The sequence below is a fragment of the Cynoglossus semilaevis genome, chromosome 15 (assembly GCF_000523025.1).
Source record: "Cynoglossus semilaevis isolate Cse_v1.0 chromosome 15, Cse_v1.0, whole genome shotgun sequence".
Lineage (NCBI taxonomy): Eukaryota > Metazoa > Chordata > Actinopteri > Pleuronectiformes > Cynoglossidae > Cynoglossus > Cynoglossus semilaevis.
Window position 1 is genome coordinate 8,802,132 of NC_024321.1, and position 22,963 is coordinate 8,825,094.

Consider the following 22,963-nt stretch of genomic DNA (forward strand, 5'->3'; position numbering starts at 1 on the left):
GTGTGTTAAACCGTAGTAAAAATGGATGTGACAGTAGCTGATGTAAAACCTGTGTCATCCTGATGTTACTGTGTTTGCGTGCGTGTGTGTGTGTGGAGGAAAGGGGGAGTGAAGGGGTCGGGCACATGTCTATGACTCAGTCTACCTTGGTTTGGTTTCCGCTCCATGTATGGTGAAGCTCCCTGTGTCCTCCTCCTCCTCTCTCCTCCTCCTGCTGCTGCTGCTGCTGCTTTCCTTCTCCTTCGTACACTAAGAGAATGGTCTTCACGCTGACGAACAAGTGTCATGCGTTTTATTAAGCTAATGTTTTATTAGATATTTATTTGACCTTCATATGATGAGTTTTGTTTGTCCCATATGTGTCACTGTGCCACGGAGGATCAGTAGAGAATCAGTAGACCTGTGTTTCTGTAATGGCCGTGTACATGTTTTTTTTTCTCTACTCTGCACCTCAGGACAATCACCACTCTGGACGATTTGATTTGGGGTTTAGCAGAAGTATAGATTTAGTAGAATTTAAATAATAGTCTAAATCTATATTCACATGCGCTAAGGTGCATTTAAAGGGATACTGGTCATTTGGCCTGTTTTTGTTTTTCTTCTGTCAACACATCACAGACTAAACCAGTGTCCAGGTCAACAGGAAGGGAACATCCACTGTTGTCATCCGCTGTAGAGATTAAGTCTGTTTTGCGATGTCTGTATCAACCTGCTGTTAAAATGAATTTGTCCATTAACTTTATATTATTTAAATGTTCAATGATATGAGGTTTTACCCAGTTGATATTAAACAGAAATGTTGTTTTTCTGTGTGCAGTGGGGATAGAGCTACAGTTTGATATTATTTAAGCTGTAGGTTTGTACATTTTTCTTTAGAGTTTGAATTGGAGTTATCTTTTTTAATTTTGTTTTGTGTTCTCTGCAGGTCACAGTAACACAATAGACACAAACACACACTATTCTCTCTAACACACACTCTAGTGCATCCACTATTTTGACTCCTTATAGAGACCCACAGAGGAACCATTCATATGTGTGTGAACTGTCATTTAAGTCAGTTGTGTCTGGACACTCAGGCTCTGATCAGGGAAGTTCACTGTTGTTTACTTGTTGCCTTATTTTGGACACTTTGACTGTTGTGTTATTGGCTAGAATAAACAGCTTAAAATCACAAATCACACAAAAAAACAAAACAATGTCTGTTGGTTCTACAGTTCACCCTGTTTACACATTGGTTTAAGTCCCTTTGTTTGAGTCCCTTTCACATTGAAAGCACAGACTTGGATGTGAGGATCACTGCACACAATTAATGGATTTCCAACCTGGAAGTCTGTTTTATTTCATGACCGAATTCCCTCTCCGGTGCAATAGAAATTAGTCAGGGACATAAACGACTTCTGTAGAAACAAGCGTCTCATTTTCACGTTGCAAAATTAGAGAGGTGGGAGAGGTGAAGGGTTTCTGAGAGCTCAGGAAACTCTGGATCCTCTCTGCTCTTCCTTTGCACTGACAGCACTTTATCACACTGCGCTGGACTTCTACTCCTTGGAGTTATCGGCTCTTCTCCTCCTCCTTCTCCTCCTCGTCCTCAGATCTGTTCCCCGGTCGCTGTGTGATGTAGGGCCCAAAGAATGGGGAAACACCTTCCAAGGAGAAAACACATGCACTTTGACAACCCACACACACACTCGCAGAGTTCCTCACAGAGCAGTGAATAGTGAGAGGTCAGCATATGCTGCATGAGAACTTGGACTTGGAGTTGGATTTCTTTAAATTGAAGGTAAGATGTGATCATTTAAATTCAGAGAAAAGTACAGAAGACACTTTTGTTCTTTAGATGGGATGGAACTGAAAAGCTTTTACTTGGTGTTTGCCTTTTTACATTTGCAGTGTTGTCAGAAATATCAACCAGTTTAGATTTTAAAATTCTCCTGTATGGAAGACTTTAATGTTGTATTAGTATGTGTTAGAAAACGTAAATGACGGCAAATCTCATGGTGAGGACCCTGTGAAGACCCCTTTTAAAAGAAATGAGTAAATTGTCTTAGTTGTAAAGTGTAACACAAGAAAGCTAGGTCAGCTGTTTTACTTATGGCTTTTGTTTTGTTTGTTTTTTTAAGTTTATATTTGGAATGAGACGAGCAGCATGCGTTGTTTCCCGACTTCATAATGATTCTGTCAAATTATTTTTTTGTTGTCTTTTTCCATTTAAATGGGTAACAGTTAGTGCATCAAATGGGCACCAATGGTCAAAATCATAAAGAAGTAGTAATTTCATTATTCTACACTTTTCATTAAAATTATTATTTTGCCGACCGACTCACTGCTTCTTTCCAGTCTATTGGTTTTTCGGTCTGTGCTGATGTTCTGGAACCAAATGGTCATGTTAGGACCAAACAAACAGCATGTGGACCTGAAACAACTCACTTGTGAGAGCGTGGAGGTAAAATCCTAGACAGAGAAGATGTGCCTGTTCTCCCAGGCTTTGTACTTATTTTAAACAGCTCACCTCATGATTTATGGCTCCACCTGCTTCACTGTTTACCTTCAGATGAGATCACAGGCTGTCGACCACTGCCCTGCTCTTTCTAAGACCTCAGTCAATATCTTAGCAAAATATCATAATATGCCAGCAGAGGTTTAGACAGTGATAACGAATAGAATCTGTCAGTGTTGAGACTGAGATCAGAGGGAGAGAAGAAAAAAAGAAAGAAAGCCAACAGTCCATTAGTGCAGAATCCTAACAAACTCTGGGAAATTTCATAACACTGTCAGTGTCCATGTTGAGAAAACAGTGCTGACTGAACCAGGATGAGAAGAAATTCCATAATCCTCTGTGTACGTGTGTGTGTGTGTTATATAAACACAGTTCAAAAAGTGGATTCAAAGCCAAATCAAGATAAGGGACAAACATGTTTTCAATTAATGTCAAGATGTACAGTGTGTTTGGGGTTTTGGCAGAGTGTAATGGTTTGTGTAACCGTGGATCTGGGACCTGGTTTGTGTCACTTGCCCTCTCATTTAATACCAGTCGTACAGTGTTATAACACTGCACATCTGTTTTCTGATAGTATTTTATTTTCTCAAGGAATTGTTTCCATTTTTAAAAAAAAGGAAAATGTCAAATGACTGGGATTGGGTCAAAGTTTAATCCACAAACTTTTGAGGGATGACTAGTGCATGGTGGGAAATTTTATTCTCATCTCTGTCCATATGTCAGCGTTAGTTTAGGAGAAAATACTTTAATTAAACATATTACTATTATTATTTCTAAGAAAAAGAAGAACAAGAAAAAGGACATCAACCCAGAGACACAACACTAAAGACACAAATTAACCAGACAGGATTCAGATGTCACCTGACTAGTGGATCATGGGATGAGCTCTTGACCTACTGTGGCCAGAGGTACTATTTTTATTTTTTAATTTGTATTATTCTGCAGGCATGTACATATTTTTAAAAAATACATATAAAAATCTACTTATTTTAGTTATTTGAAGAAACAGAAATCTTTATAATCTACTGTTTTTCAAAGGTTTTGGAAAGCTTGGAGGGCGAAGGTTTCCATCACAAATATTGTATAGAAAAATTGTATTATTACTATCCTTCATTGTTTTTGAATAATTACATCAGACATGATCGAGAAACAGTTGTGTTATGTCCTGAAAATTAAAAATTAAAACATTTTAATTGCAACTTCAACTGGAAATCTATTACTGTCAAAAATCTGACACCTACAGTATGTAGCCCTGAACTTCTCACTTTCCAAGCCTGGACACAAAATCCCAGAAAAACTGTTTGGTTTTCTTGTGACGCACTGATTTATAAATAATGCTTCACATCTGTCAGCCTCACAGGAACACTTGTTACCTGTTTACATGTCTCTCTCCTCACACACACTGTTGCTCACAGAAGGAGCTTCCTGTTTACGGCCAGCTGTGCATCACCGCATCCTGACTCAGGACACTGACCAGATCCTGGCCTCTGGCCTCTAACCCTGGAGGCCCTGGGGGGTGGGGGGGGTTGAAGATGAGGTATACCACCCTCTTGGCCCTGCTGATTGGGGTCATGCTGTACTTGGTGATGGGAGCACTTGTCTTCCGCACCCTTGAGGCTCCCAAGGAGATCACAGCATACCAAGACTTGGTTAAAACCAAGGAGAAGTTCCTGGATAATAAGTCATGTCTGACTGAGCAGGACCTTCAAAAACTGGTGAAGGTATCACATTATTACAGTTTTGTGCATAGAATGTATATGAAAAAAGGGCAGAGCTATCTGGTTGTAATGTAAAAACCTGGAAGTAGTCATAGTTTTATCTCTCCTGTAGGGCATGATGTCAGCAGTAGATGCTGGACTGGATGTGAGCAGTCTCTCTTCAAACTTCACTAGCCGTTGGGATTGGGCCTCTTCCATTTTCTTCTGTGGAACTAGACTCGCAGTGGGGGGGGGGAGGTGGGTGGGGGGGGGGGGGGGGGCGGGGAGAGGGGCGTGACGTTTTCATCTGATGTGTAGATAGTTGGACAAGTTCTTTTTATATCAATTGATTTTTGTGTCGGTCATTCAGCAAGAATGACTTGTGAATGTCTTTTTATATATGTTGTTTTTAGTTGGTTATACGCTAACAAACTTCTGGGATCATTAAAAAGGTAAACAGTGTCACCACTTATTTAAAAATATAAACACATCTTTTATACACTTTGATTCATGTGAATGAAAAACTGTTATTTTTACTTTAATCCGACAGAGGGCAGTAAGTGACTGACTATATTGGACTTCGCCAGGTTCACACAGTGCGACTCATCATCACGGCTTCGTTAGGGAAGAAAATCTAAATTTAAGAGACTAAAGTCGTAGGTTAATGAGTAAATGGAACAGAACGGTTTAACTTGTTCACGAGGAATGTCGTAGTGCCATGGGAAAAAGTCTTAAGATAACTACAATGAAGAATTGTAGGTTTACGACAATATAGTCGCTATACTGCGACTATAAACGTACATAATTGTGGCGGCAAATGATTTACGGTAAGACTTCGTCGTTGTAAACTTACTCTGATACTTCGACATTATTATTTCAAATGTACGACCTAAGTCCTTAAAACGTACAAATATTTTCTCGTAATAATATGACTTTTCTGTTTATACTATTAATTTATTCTAATAAAAGTACAAATGTACGCTAATAAGTTTAGACTTTATACACACGTACGTGTGTGAAACTACGTCAGTTTTTCGAATATAAATATTGAGTTGTAGACAGAACACGTTTTTGCAATAAAAATAAAGGCTTTCACATAAGCTAATAATAATAATTTTGATAAGTATCACTGTAAAGGACTTCAAGTATTAGGCACTAGCTTTAATGCACTATATTATATGAAACTGCTATAACACCGATGTAGAGACAAATAAATTAGTAGTAAATTATCCTTTTATTTGTGACAGGATTTGGGAACCTGTCTCCTCGGACATTGTATGGCCAGTTGTTCTGTGTTTGCTACGCTCTGGTGGGCATCCCCATGTTTGGCATCCTACTGGCTGGGGTCAGTGATCACATGGGCACTGTGCTGCGTAGAGCTGTGGGCAAGATTGAAACCCTGTTTCTGGTGAGAGTCTGAGAAAGAAGAGGGCAAATAAATTCATGCTATATTTTTTAGAACTAATGTCCAGTTAACTTCATGTAGTCAAGGCGGTGAAAATAGGACTAAAGTGGTAGTTATACCTGTGGCATCCTTAAACAGATGGTTTTGTTTAAAATAACAATATTAACTCAAGTAAACTATCATCTGTCCACCTTTACCCTGTGTCACCTACACTGGGCTCCAGCTCACTCCTCCAGATCCTGACCAGTGATTGGCTTTTTATGCCTGTCTTGCCATAAACCAATAAATATTTTTATTGGTGATATTTCACTTGTAACCTGTATTTATTAAGTGTAGCTGCTCAAGAGCAGTGTGGAGCAGAGTCATTCAGAAGCTGACAGTTTTATTTTGGCTGCACTTTTACAAATTGAATGTTCTGTTTTCTGATGCAACTCACTCGTAAACTAAGAAAAGCAAATAACCTTAATACAGAAATTGGGAAACAGCCACTAAATAAATAACATATCCTTTGTAATAATGTCAAACATCTACTATACACTAGTGTATATCAGACTTTTGAGATATTTTTTTTAATCTTTTTTCCACTTCTTTATCTGAGCCTTCAGATTGTTTTTTATTTCAAACGTGACTATCACCACAGTCTCAATTTTGATTCCGTCTCTGTATTTACCATTTTCTCTCTGCCACAGAAACGCATGGTCAGGCCGACCACTGTGCGTGTGATCTCAGCCGTTCTCTCCATCCTGATTGGCTGTCTGATTTTCCTGGCAGTGCCAACAGTGGTGTTTCAGAAAGTGGAGTCCTGGTCCTTTCCTGAGTCTCTGTACTTTGTAGTCATCACACTCACCACTGTGGGCTTTGGAGACTATGTACCAGGTACTGACCCATTGAAACATCTCCATGTCACTGATGCCTGATGCACAGATCCCTGACATCTGTGTCACACAGCCTCTGTGGAGACTAGAACATCACCACTCATTCATCTTGTCTCTCTGCGTTAAGGTGATGGACGTGAAGATGACGTGTTCTTCAAACCTCTGGTGTGGTTGTGGATAGTATTCGGTCTGGCCTACTTTGCCTCCATCCTCACCATGATAGGCAACTGGCTAAGGGTCTTGTCTAAAAGAACCCGTGCTGAGGTAATGATATGTGGTGAATATACAGAAATTGCTGTCTTCAAACTTAAATGTAGTGTACCATTTTTGAGCGCCTCATTTTTTTAAAAAAAAAAAAGGAAATTAAGCCACAGCAGAAGAAAGCTGCCTTAATTAAATTGCAATTGATTCTTTTGAAACTATAGATACCTTTAATACCTTTAGCTGAATATTTGTTTGAAGAAAATCATAATGGTATGATTTGGGTCTTTTTTTTAATTTTGTTTTGTTTGCTCTGTTGTGGCAAATCAATATTTAAGTTATTATTCTTGGTATTTTCAGTTATTTTTCATTTTATTTGATAAAGACCGTTTTTGTACCCACTCACAGATGGAGGAGCTGAGGGCTCACGCCACAGACTGGACACAGAACATCCAGAACATGTCTGTAGACCTCCGCGCCCTGAATCCTCTAGAATACGACCCATTCCTCTTACAGCGCAGACGATGGAAGCGCAGTGAGCGCCGCCGCATCCGACGAGGAGCCCATGGAACTGTGGGATACTGGGTTCCAGGAGGATCTGAGAATGGACATTTGCCAAGTCGCTGGGCTGGACTCTCAAGTTCTATGAGCCAGTTAAATGCCCATTCGACTCTGGAGAGGGCAGCAGTGGCAAAGCCCAGGCCACTGGCCAGTCCACCTGAAGGGGGTGGGATCCAAGGAACAGGGCTTGGTGTGAGTTTGCAGATGGGGGCCAGGTCATTTCCTCATGTGATGGCTCGCTCCTTCTCCCTCCCTGTTGCTCAGTCAAACTCAAGGCTGGACTGTGCAGATCCAGAATTGCAGGAAGGGTTTCTCTCTGGGTCTCCATACGACTCTGGATCAGACTGCTCCTCGGCCTCCTTCCTTGCACTGCACCAGTTCCAGCCCTGCTATAACATGAGCACTTTGGAGAAACAAAGAGTGAAAGACACAGAAATAAACACAACACAGGAAAAAGATAATTTTGTGATAGATCCGGCAGAAAAACAAGGATCGGCATCAAACAGTAGCTGCATGTATGCATTTACCTCAGACTTTTGTGCATGCTCCCCACCTTTGACTCAACCTTTTATTCGTTCTACTCTGCCTGAAATTATCCTCCCCTCTCCTCCTCTCAACACCGCTGCCTCAGCCAGCTGCCAGCTGCTAGATTTCTTTGGGGAGAACCTGGCGTACATTGACGAGTCCTCCGATGCTCTGAGTGATCGCAGCCAGAGTGAGGAGAAGAAAAGGTGGCCTCGGAGGTCTAAAAGAAGGAGCATGAGGCGACAGCTGTCCCATAGTTGGAACTCTTTGCAATTGAGGCGACCCACGATTGACAGTCAACCACCGTCCCATCCACCTACGCCTCCCCCAGACTTTTCTCTCTCAGACCTGTCAGACCTGGCAGAGAAGAAGACACACACAGCTACTGAACTCTGACGACCGCCATAACAAACCATAGCTGAACCAACAGAAGGTTTTAGGTTTGTAACACCTGCACACAAGAATGATACCAGTACACTTTACATGTCAGTTAGTGATCAAATATATTTTTAAACCATTTAAATTAGCTTTATTCTTTAAAAGAGTTCATATTTAACCTCTCAGGACATTTGGTTTTTTACATAGTTTATACTAGAACTCAGCATTCAACACATTTTAATTACCTTATATTGGCACAGACTTTCTTTAAATGATATAATTTTCCACTAAATAGGTTTTTGTTTTAAATCTTATCTAAGGACACAGAGTCTGGAGGCTTAAAGAAATCCGTGAAACCTTAGAGTGACCACACCTTTAGTAAATAGTTGGCCAGGATTTGAGTGGTTTTAGGAGGCAGTGAGTCATGTCATTATCCAGCAATCATCAGATGTAATTATCTGCTTTGTTGATTTGGTTTTCAGCTGCTGGGATCAGTAGACTCTTTACAGCAGCATTTATTATTTCATGTGGGTTTCACACAGTGTTACTGAGAAAGAGGCAAAACACATTTCCACAATCAACCGTAAAATGATCTCACAATGAGAGGAATAAAGATAGGGATGGTGGAAATTATATATGTATATACATTACATATACATGTATATATACGCTTATATGTATTTTATTTATTATATATGTATATTCTAATATATGGCATTTTAAAGAGTAGGTCAGCTGTTTACTCGATCTCCTGTTTACAAAATACTTAACAAGGCTCTGCGTCTCCAATTGTGGGTGTCTTACCACTTTAACTAAAAAAAACTTCCTATGGGAAAAAAACTGCAGTGGGTGGAGAATTGAGGCACAACAAGAAGTCAGTTGGTTTCCTGGAAATGGTTAGGATTCAATGATGTTACATAATTAAGCCAATGAAGGATCATTCAAGTTTGGAAAATCCCTAGAAAAAGCTAAAGGGATTGAAAATTTACATTTAAAGAGCATGTTTCAAATCTATATTGGTGCAATATTACCCATACTCCTTTGCACACTTAAAAGAGAATCCTTTTCATAATTTCATAAAACACATACCTGGAGACTGTTCCATTTATGCTCTGCTGCACTTATAACGGTGACTTCTTTATGGGTCAAGTATGAAATGGTCTGGTTTTGACCAATCACAGGGCAGTAAAGAAGGAGAAAGCAGTTAGCCCCAAAATACTTTAATAAAACGACTCAGGAAGTAGTTAAAAGGAAAGAAAAGTTAAAATGCCCTGATTTATTATATTTTGCAAGAATAAAAACAAAACTCATAAAATAGGTCAGGGATGGTATGCAGAATAAAAAAGTGTCTGAAAAAATGGGGGAGTCTTGAATGACCTGAGTTCTTGTTGGATCTGGGACAAACAGTCAGTTCCTTCTTACTCAGGTCCAAGAACTACGACACCAGACCAGTGTGGCAGTATGCCGTCCACCAGAGCTAAAATAAGAAACTCACTGAATCCACACTCCAACTCAGGATCCCACATATTTTGTAATTTGTTGACAGTGGGCTGGAAAGAGAAAGATATTGACTTGGCATTAAGCTGAAGTGCTGACCATGACCATGATGACCCTTCGACATTGTTCTTATGGCCTGAAGGACCAGGGCTCTTTTTAAGTTTAAATTTATTCAAGAGTATTCTGACCGGCGGCTGTAACTTTTTTCTTTACCTTTTTTTCTTTTGCTAGCAAAGTATTCTATAGTTTTGCAAGACTAGCTCGTAGTTTAGACTATTGTAGAACTCCATACAATTCCTTTCTATGACTTGTAAGCCTTTGCAGACTAAGCTTTTACTGAAAGATGTAGTTCAGTGAGCGGCAAAGCAAACCCTATTACAGTAGCTGAACTTAAAAAAATATCACAAATCACAATATTTTAAAGAGGATACAGGATGATCTGTTCAATAATGACAAACACAATTCAGACAGGGTTTGGTGCTAAAGGCTTCGAAAAGGGTTTAGATTGACTCTGTGTGTTGTGTGTTTGTATTTACATGGAAAATAACATTGTTAAAATTCTAGATATAATCATAAATGCAAATTCTTGGGCATTTTCTTGGACTTTTTATATTATTCTTATAAACAGTTTTTAGATTACAGAGCTACTTTTATGGCAAAGATCTCAGTCTGGCATTGAAAGAAATTAGGGAAATGACGTCCTCATCTGTCGAAAAAAGAAAGCAAGTTTAATGTGCGTTTCATCTCCCAGTTGTTTTGCGGCAACAGAAACCTTAACGTTTTTTGTAAAGCTGGGCCCAGATGATTACTGTACGAGAGTGAGGGATAGTTTAATTTGACTGGAGGCATAAGAAAAGCAACTTCTAAATATTGGTGACTTATTAAAATGTTTTCAAAAGTTCAAAATATGTGGGCTGAAGTTGACTCAACAGACTTTACACAGAGCTCTACTACATTTTGGTGATGTATGGGAAGTGTGAGGGAGTGTGTCAAAACCACAGTCATGAATCATGATGTATTTTTCTGTACACAAGCCAAACAAACTAGGCTTGTGTGGGTGTGTGTGCACTGAAGGTCTGTGCAGGCTCTTGTTCTCTCATGGTGTGTTTAAGTGAGTGTGTGTGTGTGACAGCAAGAGAGAGAGAGAGAGAGAATGGGGGTCCGTGTCCACAGCGGACTCCCCTCCCAAGGACAGTGGGACTCAGTGTGAGACAGAGCTCGCCGCTCCACTGTGGGATAAGTACAGGTTAGATATAGCAAGGGGTAGTTAAGTGGAAAAGACTAACAGATGCTGGGGCTAGTTTACTCACGGGGGAGGGAACCTCACCACAGCTTCAAGCACTACGACACACACACAAACACACATAGTGGGGCTGCATTCTCACTGTGGCTTAGAAAAACAATTTTATGGTGATGGCTGGAGGGCAGTGTGCATCTCTTTAAGCTATTTTAACAACAGAAGCAGCGCGGATAAAAAACCTCTGACCAGAGAGAGTTATCTCCAAGAACGGCTTAAGTCTTTTTCCTCATTTTCCCGACCTACCTGCAGGGCTTCTGTAATGTTTGGTTTTTGCATTCCGAGACAGTGTGAGCGTTTCTCTGTTTTGACAGGACCTCCTGTATTTGTCAGTAATTTCTGAGGCTGAATTGACAGAATGAGTCATGAGGTCGTCTGAGGTATGAAGACATGTAAATGCAGGACTGTGTTTTCTGATTATATAACATAAGTCATTAGCTGAGGCCTGTCTGCATTTACTGTAAAAAAAAATCTGTTATTTAACAGAATTTTACCTTTTTATTTTACAGAAAGAAAATGATAAAATTAAATTATTTGATCTTCTCAAACTGAAAAAATAAAAATATTTTCTTATTAATATTAAGATAAAATTAAAATACATTCAGAAATCTCACATTTTGTTGTTGTTGATGAGATAAGCTGTTAATATGTTCTGTAAAACAATTGTGAAATTAGATCAAAATACTAACAAATTGAATGTGAAGTAAAACTTTGTGTTTTTAATTTTACTAAAATGTATTTTTTAATTGACAGTCCTTCTTAATGAAAGTGTAACCGATAAACATCAATGTTGTCTAAGGCCAGGATTTCAACTCTGGTTTCCTGGTCCGTGATCAGCAGTGTAATCCTCTGAGCTAGTCTGCCATGGACTGTGATGTGTGAAGAACTTTTACTGCTGGGTAAAAGTAGTTCATGGTCTTCAAAAGAAATTCTTGAAAGTTTACAGCCATATGTGACTGAACTAATATGTTGCCATGGTGAAGAATACTTTATAGTCTGGGTTTATCTAGATTATAAAGTATTCCCACTTCCCTGTGTTCCTCACTCTCTGTGGTTGGTCTAGCCAAAGGGTTTGGGTTTTATACGCCCACATTTTCAGAGAGAAAAAGAGTGAATGGAATTTTGTTTGTTGCATTTACTGCAATAAACAGGTTTAATGAAGTGTTTCTGAGGAAGTGCTGTTGGACTAATTGACTGTGACATTTCTAATTAGAACCTCTGTGTGAAGGTTTTTCACTGCTGTGAGACAAATGTATTTGTCTGTTACCTGAAAATGCTTCTTTTTGATCGTTTAAATAGTCCTTAGGTGTAATTCACTGCATCTAAACCCTTCCATTTATTGATCTAATTAACATGATCACAGAACTGAGAATTAAGAATCTTACTTCCAACATCTATTAGCCCTGTCAGGTCAAAGGACACAATATAGAGCCATTGGAAATTGAAGAGGGAGGAGCAGTTGTGTTGTCAGTGTTCATACAAACTGTCTGTGTGGATTCTCAGTACTCCAGGTCATTTTAGTCAAAGAAGTTAAGAAACAGGAAACCAGACTGAATTGGTTTCTAGAAATCAGGACAGCCCAGTTCCCTTTGTTAACTGCTTCAGATTTACACCATGAACTGTTGATGGACAGCTGCAGTACTGGCTGTTTAAAACATCGTCACGAACAGGATTTGAACCTGTGCGGGGAAACCCCATTGGATTTCGAGTCCAACGCCTTAACCTCTCGGCCACCGTGACCCTGTGCGATGACAGTTTGAGCCCCATCATCTCAACCATCTTGTTCGTGATTTTTTTTTTGCTCCACAAAGTTCATTATTCTTTTTTTTTTTTGTCACAGCTACTGCATGATTTCTCTGAAGGAAGAGTTGAGAGTAGGTAAGATAAATCCGAACAGAACATAATCACCACTAACATGTTATTTCATCCTACACAGTTGAGACTCTTGATGTCAACTTAACTAAAATGAATTGTCAGTCAGTAAACATGGATCTTTTTTTCTGACACCTTTTAATACCTCTTTGTCTTTTTCCATCAATAGCATGCGGTAGGACAGGGTCTCCCATGTCTTTTATCAAGTCAATATTGAGCACAGAGATCTGCGACAACGGCTGTTAAGTTCACCTGTACAGACAACACAACATGTAAGTTTATACCTTTAAAACATCAACGTTCAGACCTTGTTTCAGGTTCAGATTAGACAGATACAAATCTCTCTGTATGGATGGGTTTTTTTACTCACACTATCACAATAAAATACAGGCAATATTTTCTCTATTACACGTGACCTCACCGGTCACACACATACAGACATACACTCATGCACATACACACACAGATAGAAACGTACTGTACACACACACACACGCAAACCACGGGCATACCAGAGAGTCTATATTTAAAATGAGCCCTGGGGATGTTTTTTATTTTCAGTCTTTAGACATTCTATCAAAAGTGGTCAATGTGGACACATGAGTGTGCACGCCTGTGTGTGTGTGTGTGTGTGTGTGAGAGAGAGAGAGAGCGAGAGAGACAGTGTGTATGAGGGTATCACTGCGCCTGATGGTAGAGTGAAGGTACGAAGTAATATAATATAATCATAGCATCAGAGCAGCTATGAGTCAACAGTTTGTTTTGGGGGCTTTGACAACAAATGTACATTCAGAAAACAAGCAGAAGTGTGTGATTACAGAAATTCTGAGCTGGACCCAAACAGTTACAAATTTGCTAGGACTGCAAAATACCACCTTCCAAAGTTGTAGCCTTTCCAAATGCAGCCCTATCATCCCACGTCTCATTTTCAAAGCCTCTCCGTTCTCTGTCTCTCCTCCCACCACAAGTCCCAGAACCTCCAGCAACCGAGTGAGAGAGAGAGAGAGGCAGAGATGAAGGGAGCATTTAAATGTAGCGTTCCGTGAGTGGTCGGCTCGGTGTCTGGAAACCTTTCACATCCTGTTTACGCCGGGCAGATTTCAGCCCGGGACCGCAGGGAGCTGGCAGGGCCTCTGCATGGACACAGCTTCTCTCTCCCTCTCTCTCTCTCCTTTCCATCTGCTCCCTCGCTCCTTGGTCCACAGATCTGTGTCTGCAAACCTTTCCACAAGGCCTCCTTCCAATCAACACCCTCAAACCCAAAGCAAACAGGCACGCGTCTCGCTGCCCGCGACCACAAAAACACAACTGACGGAGGAAACAAAATCACGATAAAAGAATCCTTTTAGTCAGCAGGTAGACTAAAAGTGTCCAAATCACACAACAGCCTGTTTGTCATATCCAGGTTTAATACAGCTATGGGTGGTATTTACAGTGTCCTATATCAGATGGAAAATTCCAGGAGAGAGGAGAAAAAAAGCAACGTGAACAGGTTTCATGCCTGATAAGAAAACAGTCAAGTAAAATTAAAAAAAAGGAGAACAAAAAAAATTGTCTGCCAGTCAAGGCTGATCAAACAATCAAGATTCACGTCCGTGGAGTCCATCAGTCTGTCTTCGACTGTGTGTCCCCTTGAGCAAAGCAGTTTATAGGTTTTCTCCTCGGTGATGTCTGTATCGGAGTAGGATTCCTTCAGCGACACTTGCAGGATTTGACCACCATGTTGGAGAGTTGCTCAACACGTGGCGTGCGGCCTATGAAATACATGATGGTGAGAGGCTCCAGGTCCTGAGGAACGCAGCAGGGCGAGGCTGAGGCCTCAGGGTTCAGCTTGTTGTACAGGGGCAGGATCTGACGCCACAGAGGAGAAATAAGACAAAGTCAAAGGTTTCCACACACAGGAGACTTCATCTTTCGGCCAAAGTTAGAACAGTTCTTTTCTTCACTTTTGTGTATTGTCTTATGTGCTAAGCATTTCCTTGCAGTAAACCTACTGTAAAAACAAAAACAGTGGCTAGTGTAAATGTGTGTGTGACTGCAGACCAATCAGCTGTGAGACAAACAGTCCGTTTTGTACAGTCCTATATGTCCCGCAGCAGCTCTGTGCGAGGTGTCAGCCCATTTATTACAGTGGGGTTAACCATGGTGTTTTACTGGGATAAAAAAATGCACAATAAACTCATTTGAGGACAAACGTCACCCACATTTTCTGTACATTAAAGTCGGGCTGAGAGTTGACGGCAGTTTTGGTCCACACCACAGCTCTTTTACCGCAGTCCACTGAGCAGCTGAGCAGCTTTCTCTGACTTTTACCAAAAATATCCATATTTATTTCTTTATTATTTTGCCATTTATTTTGTTCTCTGTTTCTGTTCAGGTTTCATTGTTGACTAGAAGTAAAGTGTATTTGTAGTCTTGGTCAAAAATGATTGGGAGGTTCTGTATTTAACTGTTTTGCTTGACTAAGGAAACATTTTTTAGAATTTCGGAATCCAAAAAAATTCCACTAAAACAAACCCCCTCATTAATTCATTCACTCTCCTGCCATGACCCAGTTCAAACAGCCACCCACTCACCATGTTGTAATGGTTGTTGGCACTCCAGAGGTAAGGACAGTTGCCAGCACAGAAGTTGGCTTTGTAACCTTTAGGCTCATGGATCCACTTCCAGTTGAGGTCACGCCTGAAGTCGATGTAGAGCGAGCGCAGGCAGCAGCCTTGGTCTGAGCCACTAAGACACACAGACAAACACACACAAACACATTTCAGTCCCATCCTGCTCTTCAAGGTCTGAGGCAAAGGCCCAGAGTTGGGTCATGGGAAAATGACCATTGCAGAAACCGCCGTCACAAGGTAATGACTGAGCGACGTAGCCAGAGTTTTCTCCTGCAGTGTGAGGTAGACTAAATAAAACACTGCATGCCTGTTGGCCTGCAGTCTAAACACAGGGTCCGTTTTGTTAGTTTTGCCACAAAATAGTCAGCAGAGTGAGCTGTGGGTCTGACGGAGACAAAAGAAATAAATTCTCCCCCCAAAGTAAGAGGAGTCGGTCCTGTCAGTCTCTCACACGTGGCTGCACGGTGGCTTACCGGGAGCAGGTGGAGGCGTCTGTGGCTGCAGCCCTCTTCTTGCGGTTCTTCTTGGCTGGGTTGTCCACTCTGTCACTGGGCAGCAGTGTGAGGATGAGGTGTGGTGTCTTGGTGCTGACGTCCGGCTGACCTTTAACCTGGCCGGGTTTTCTTATCTGGCGAATCTTTTCGTCGTCAACACCTGTAGAAAGTCAAAAGGAAATTCAATGCTTGGTGGAAGCTCGGTTGCAGGTGCACTGGTGCCACGGCACAGAGATCCCTGCTGCCACTGATCTTTGCCAACATCACCTGTGTCCTTTTAGCTCAAAGGTTTGTCGGTTCAGTTTGATACAAGAAGATTTCCGCAGATTTCTTTCATTGGAGTTTAGCTGAGCAGTAGCTTGGCAAAATCACAGAGCTATACTGTAGGCACTTAGTCTAATTGTTTTCACCATTTGTCACAGCAAACCGTCTAAATCTCCACAAGATTGTTTCTGATTGAATGTGAATACATTTCCTCTGGCACCTTATTCTGAGAAGACAGAAATCAGAAGTATCTACCAATCAACCATTAACCTTTTTAATCTGATTAATCACAGGTTAGCTGTGAATTAATGTAGGGATTAATCAAGATAAATCAGCATACTTCAATTTGATTTTGCTTTATAGAGTTATATATATATATATATATATAATTTATTTTTTTGACATGGAATTTCTGTATGACTTCCAAAACCATGTTGTGACTGTGTGAGGTTGGCTTCACCTGAGTCTGTCAGAGCTCCACAGATTAAAACAGGCCCTTACTTGTCTCACTGTAGTATCAAAAGTTTATTTTTTTTCAACAGTGGAAAAAAACATGCCTTGGCTCAGTTGCGTATAAATCCTGAGCAAAGTGCCATAATTTGGGGCCTAAATGAAGCAACACAGACAGTCTGGTATTCAGCTGTATCACGAAGTGTGGGAGACCAGTTGGTCCTGTGTGACAGTCTGAGCGTGACTCAGTTTCTCTCAGGGCGTTTACCCGAAGAGCCTGCAATTAATCTCCACATTTTGTGACCTGTGGGATCACGGCAGCGCTGATAAATCTTCCACAAGTGCTTTTAAAGCCACTTAACACCACTTTCAGCTGATAAGGCCAGCCTTTGTTTTTTCATTTTAATGGTCACATCGGTCATAAAGACAGTGGCTGTGGTCGTCTAAAGAACTAAACTTCCACGCTGACCTAATGATCTCTGGACTCAGCAAAAGTCTATCCTGAAATGTCGTCCTTTTCATGTTGCATCAATAACATCTCAGGCACTGGCATGAAATGCAGTTAAAACAAAAATAAACACAACTAACCTGCAAACAGGGCCTCCAGCTCCTCACTCTTGTTGGGAACAATGTTGTTGGTGGAAGGGACGAAGGTGCAGCACGGACAGTGGACACCTAGTTTTAGGCCCAGATTATTTTCTACAGTAAGAAGAAGATAAGTAACAAAGACGGATGAAGAAGGAAGGTGGTGGAGAAAAAAAACGGTCAATATTTGTAAGGAAAAGAATCAGCGAAGAAAAGATTTTGAAGACGAACCTGGATCTGACAACCAGTCCTTAACGGTTTCTGTGACGTCCACAGACATCCAAGATCCCTTTGCTTTGGGCTGAACGGTGCGGGAGTCGATGTAACGTTGAGTGGAGGTGCTCTCCTCATCTGGCTTCAGCAGCTGATGTGAAAAACAAACAAGGTGATGGAACCTACCAGAACATTCCTTCTATTACCTTTTCAGTCTGATACTCAGATGTGATTCAGAAGAGGGTGCACTAGAGGCAGCTGGGCCTGATAACCCCCTCCCTGCCAATACTTCGGATTTGACCAAGACTTTACAAAAGAAATAAAAAACCAATAACCCACAGCCTTTTTCACACCTACAATGAATGCTTCTGTGCCTGCACACGAGGCTCAATAACTTGTGGGACGCCTCAAAGAAGAGACATATTATGTACAATATAGATTATTTTGGTAGCACAAGTGCAAATTGCAGTAATTTAGTAAAGATAAAGATGGAGCTACTGTGGACCAACCACAGTGAAAGAAGAATTCAGGAAAGAAAAAAAACTTTACTGGCACAACAACAGATTCATGTTCTGGGAAAGACGTCCTGTGACTGTGTACACTCACCAGATCTCTGAATATTTCTGAATATTTACTTACTTTCCTGAGGTAGACATTTTTGTCTGGCACATGTGTGTCTTTAATGTTACAATAAAGGTCAAATTATAGATTTAGCTCCAATTATTTAAATTTACCGTCAGAGCCTGAAGCCAAAAAAAATCAGTGATAGAAAATTCAGCTCCAGAGAAGAAAGTGACGCATTTGACGATTATTTTCCATAAAGGGGGGAGAAGTGAGAACATTCTTGTGGTTTGGTTGAGCACAAACTCTTGCTGTAACACTGTACAATGGGACAGATGTGGCCTGAAGTGATTTTATAAGACCATGATTTAGTGTCTGCTTCAAAACCCTGGAAAATTCTTGGTTTCTCTCTGATGTTCCTGATTACTGTATGTGGTAGTCTTTGTGCTTCGTGGTCGTGCTCTCGCGTGTTCCTTGGTGTCTACGCTCTCTTTACCTGATAGATCTCCACTCTCTGCTCTGAAGCCCGGGCCTGGGGATTGGGAGCCCTGAAGATTCTGAACTCAGCCATGACCAAGGTGCTGTTGGTCAAGTCCACTCCACTGACGTCGAACTGGACGACTCTGTAGTGGGGGCTGGGTGCTACTGGCTGCACAGCGTCTGGATGGAAAAGAGAGATTGTAAATAAGGGGTGACTAACGCTCCTAAAGCATCTTCAGACGTTGTTGACAACGACTGATGAAAAACAGTTCTGCGTGACTGATGCATTGTCTAGGACACTGTAAACGCTGATGAACGTCTACAAACTAAATGACAGGATTAGAAAGAGAGACTTGATGAGTGTGGACCAATGTATTGTGGCAGTCACGCAGTGAAGAGCATAACCTTAAACCTAAGACCAGGATGTTAAGTTTAGAAATGCAACCTAAAATTAAGAATTACATCCATGTCAAGTGTCAGATTAAGTCAGTAACACTGCAGCAGCCCTGAGCTGGGCTTTTTAAAATAAGTGGTCTCTGTTGAACATGGTGATTGAGTCCAGCTTCAGACCCCCAATGTTGATGCTCTTTTAGGCCAGTTATTTAAGATGGATGGATTCTGCCTGTAAATACTTTAATATTCCAAAAAGAAACTCCAGAGTTTCTAATGGGATAAAAAATACAGTTTACCCTTAGTAAATGTTTTTAAGTCAGTGGATATATAGAAAAGTTAAACCCCATTAGAGAAATAACATGTTGCTTGTTTTTGGTAAAAATAGTAGAAATATATTCTCATATAACTCTCATGGTATCACCAACTTTTCTGATTAAACTGAAACGATAATTTCATGTACTCATATAAAGAGTTTTTATCCATTTTGATTTTAATTTTGAGAGTAATTTCAACTGCACCATGACAATGTGGTGTAATAAACAAGAGCCTCATGATTGACAGTCTGTGGATGCAATCATCTGAATCTGCTCTTCGTGATATACCCGACATTTTATGATATAAATAGAGATATCAAATAAACTAAATCCACCAAACAAAACCAAGAACCTGTCCTACACTGTCACATGTCCTCGGGCTGGTGTTTTGAACACTACAGCTGTACAACACACTCACTTGTGGTGGTGCGTGTTGGCAGCATGTCAATCCTCTGCACCTCTTTGGCGTAATAATCCTCTTCGCTGCTCTCGCGCTCGCAGGCAGACTCGGCCTGGCGCGCGCGCTCCTTCAGCAGCTCTCGTGTACTGTTGTAGAGCAACATCACTTCCGGTGGCACGGGTCCAGGCACCGGGGCCTCGTCATCTTTTGGAGGACTGCGGATGCGGAGTTTACTGAGAATCTGTCCCCGCACCGCCTCGATGCGCCGGGACTTCTGTGCGTCCAAGTTGATGGACTGACACGTGTTGAGCCCCTCCGCCCCCGGCGACGGTAAACTGGAGAACCGGAGCAGAAGCAGCAGTGCCAGGCGGGGCAGCCACATGATCCAGGGAGTGAAGATCCAGCTGAAAGTAACCCGGGTCAGTTTGGGCGCACCGTCACAAGACGAAGCTCCGGAATTTTAGGGCAACGAACCAAGAAACACGCGTCTAAACTGATCTACCATCTAAACTAAAAGTCTGTCAAACATCTACTAAGTGGAGAAGTGCGGCGTCCACTACAGGCAAAAAGCCCGTTTGTTATCTTTAATTGTTTCAGTTCACATGTGACTTTGGCTTTGGCTTGTAAAGATGCGCTGCCATGGTTTCTTTGGAGAAATTAATTTGAATCAGTGACGATGCAAACGGCCCAAAGATTAAACAACATCATCCAAACTCCAGAGCAACAAAAATGTTCAGTTTAGTGTGTGGACATTCGTCTGACCCAGTCGTGGTGTGCGCCCCACGGCTCTGTACCGGTGCACAAAGGTGTGGATGTCCAACTGCAGTGTCCTATAATTCTGGGTTGTGTTTTATCCGTCTCCGTCGTCCATCCTCTGATCATTCAACAGCTTTCAGGAGAAAATGTCGTTTTAAGAGCTCAGCCCATGTCGCAAAACCTCCAGAGAAAATCCCGAGCTGCTCACTTCATCTGAAGCCGCAGGGTTCCTCAACTTTCGCCTCCAAAAGATCCACCTGTGGGACCGAAAACTGGCCCATACCCGCCCTCAAAAACACGTATTACAACCTGTTTAAAGAACCTATAAGATCCTCCCATCCCCCGGTCTATAGGTAAACAGGAGCCGTCTGCACCGAAGCCTAGAGAAAAAACATCAGATTTATGTTGGAAAACCCATAGTGGAGCCTGTTGATTCTCCTCATATAAACATCAAAATACGGAAAAAGTCAGGCAGCGTGGAAATACATGACGCAGAAAAACATATGAAAGAAGTCCTTGTACTGTGAGAAAAACCTAGGAGGAATTTGTTAATGTCCAGGTTAAATGAGCTCCAGTGTGATGTCTGCTGAAAACACTGAGAGCTGCTGTGTGATGTGACTCCATTATCCTGCAGAGAGAAATGCCCGGAGTCCCAGACAGAGGGAGTCTCAGAGGGAGGGACTGGAAACACAGTGTGTAAAAAACCATGAGCCCCTGTCTCCCCCCCGTACCCCATCACTGCGCTGGATTAAGCAGGGGGCCAGCTGTAGCCGGGGGAGGAGAGGGGAGGGGAGGGGAAGGGAGGGGAGGGTTAGGAGAGGGGGGGGAGGGGAGGGGAGGGTTTGCCACCGTAGTGAAGGGAGTGTGTGATTATGTAGGCAAGAGCCATCTTCCTAAAGTAGGCACGCACACACAATTTTGCAATTTTCTTCCTTCCACAAAAATGCCTCTCTCCGCAGGTAAACATCTCATGTGGGCAAAACAGGCTTTAAGATTGTTCTGCCTTTTTAGGAACAAGATGAATCATTTCATCACAGAGGAGGCGGTGGGAAGACTGATGGCTTTGTTTGTGCTGTGAAATAAAACAGACTCGGTTTATTTCGGTAAAACAGTTGTTTGTATAGTTTAAAAAGAACAAGTTTTGTGCGGCTGAATAAATAACAGGTTAGGACAAACCACCTCTCAGTGCTGATCATTACTGTATTTCAATGTGATATTCAGTCTGTGACACAGAGAGTTAATCATAAATATATCACTTCCTGACTGAGAAAAAAACGTATAATTAACCTTTAATTTGTGTTTGGGCTGTAGGTGACGCAGCTGATGTCATTTGTACCTCGTTAGTCTTTTCTGTGAGGGCTTCATCAAGAAGGTTAATGTGTAAGTACAAATCTCATCTTTTTCAGTTATTTTCAGAACTATTTCAACTAAAACAGTGTTTTGTGTGAACGTTTTCAACCTAATTTGAGTTTAGTTCAGATTTTAGCCGTTTGTCTACAAATGAATGTGTCCTGCTTATCAGTTTGTCTCACTGACGAAGGCCTCGGTTTCTTGCTACCGTGCCTCAGGCTTTTCAGTAGAGGCTTGGTGAGTTTTCCACAACATCAGTGCTGTGGTTTTCCAATCTCGTGATATCCCTGGTTAACATTTGGCAGAAAATTCTCAGACGAAAATCCGAGAGAAGTGGTACATTAATCCCTTACTTTGAGTTTAAAATGCAGCTTTGGTCAAGTCGTCTGTGGGTTCCAGCTCAAACTCAGCCCTGCTGGAAGCTCAAGGCTTATCTGGGTTTTATTAAATCTCTCCACAAAGAGCCCATCCCTTTATATCTATATCCTTTCAGGCTTTCAATCTGGCCCAGATTCTTTGCTGTGTTCCTTTTCGGTCTCATTGTTAATTACAGTTCAGGACTTGGAAAGGACTGTTAATCTGTCAGGGGTGGCTTTTATTGCTGCTCTGCTGCCATCCCATTATACCGTTATTATAGTTGCGGGTGCAGGCCTGTAATTGCTGTAAGTAGAAGGGAAAAGGTACGAGAGACTCCGGCTGCCTTGAGGCTTCTGGTCAGGACGAACCCCCCTCCATCATCTGCCCTGGCAACATTTCTAAAAATGATAACACTGGCTGCAAACAAACAGGCTCCTGTTCCGACTTGACTGCTGCTGCTGTGTTATGTCACAAGAAGCAGATATTAATACCTACATACCTGATTTGTCTTTTTAGTGGTCTGTTTATTCAGAAAATTCATTTTCATAATGTCCCACCCACTGTCGGGCATGTAGGATCACAGGGGGCCCACCCAGGTGGGCTGGTGTGTGTGGGTTTGTGTGTTATGTGCAACTTAAAAAGAAGAGGAAAAAAACAAAAACAAAAAAAACAAGAAAGACTTTGACTTCCTCAAAAACAACTTAGTCTGTCTGCTTTTCTGCCTCTTTAACGAAAAGCCAAATATAGAGCAGCCACTGCCACGTCATCTGAGCCCTCAGCATTTTCTCAAAGCCTGAGAGGAAGAGCCGGGGTTAAGAGCCTCGGCACACGCAGGCCGGGTGAGACTTGAGCGTGTCTGTAATATAACGGAATCCTGATTTTCCACAAAAACCCAAAAGGATTTCCTCAATCACTGGTATACAGAC

General features: G+C 41.5%; 2 protein-coding genes, 1 long non-coding RNA gene and 1 other non-coding gene across 5 annotated transcripts; 2 read left to right on the forward strand and 2 right to left on the reverse strand.

The window, feature by feature from the left end:
* The first annotated feature begins 1,562 nt into the window (after positions 1-1,562).
* On the forward strand, positions 1,563-4,430 carry LOC112488168 (uncharacterized). Its single transcript, XR_003051969.1, has 4 exons — positions 1,563-1,780; positions 3,276-3,405; positions 3,913-4,218; positions 4,328-4,430. It is a non-coding gene; the product is annotated as an uncharacterized LOC112488168 (long non-coding RNA).
* A 79-nt stretch (positions 4,431-4,509) lies between these two features.
* kcnk4a (potassium channel, subfamily K, member 4a) lies at positions 4,510-13,274 on the forward strand. 2 transcript variants are annotated; one of them, XR_003051968.1, is made up of 7 exons: positions 4,510-5,021; positions 5,442-5,602; positions 6,289-6,475; positions 6,602-6,738; positions 7,084-8,201; positions 12,774-12,811; positions 12,975-13,274. XR_003051968.1 is itself a non-coding variant. In XM_025063155.1 (5 exons), the coding sequence occupies exons 1-5, from the start codon at positions 5,012-5,014 to the stop codon at positions 8,155-8,157; spliced, it is 1,569 nt and encodes a 522-aa protein (XP_024918923.1). In that variant the 5' UTR covers positions 4,510-5,011; the 3' UTR covers positions 8,158-12,764. The 2 variants fall into 2 exon arrangements, 1 of the variants encoding a protein (XP_024918923.1); XM_025063155.1 differs by lacking the exons at positions 12,774-12,811; positions 12,975-13,274 and having other exon boundaries at positions 7,084-12,764.
* Positions 12,592-12,673, reverse strand: trnas-cga (transfer RNA serine (anticodon CGA)). Its single transcript has one exon. It is a non-coding gene; the product is annotated as a tRNA-Ser (tRNA).
* tgfb5 (transforming growth factor, beta 5) lies at positions 12,818-21,010 on the reverse strand. The gene is made up of 7 exons (XM_008326877.3): positions 19,593-21,010; positions 18,484-18,647; positions 17,445-17,577; positions 17,217-17,327; positions 15,894-16,074; positions 15,382-15,535; positions 12,818-14,656 (listed from the first exon to the last, which is right to left on the reverse strand). Exons 1-7 carry the CDS (start codon positions 19,954-19,956, stop codon positions 14,498-14,500), a joined length of 1,266 nt encoding a protein of 421 aa, XP_008325099.1. The 5' UTR covers positions 19,957-21,010; the 3' UTR covers positions 12,818-14,497.
* Positions 21,011-22,963: the final 1,953 nt, after the last annotated feature.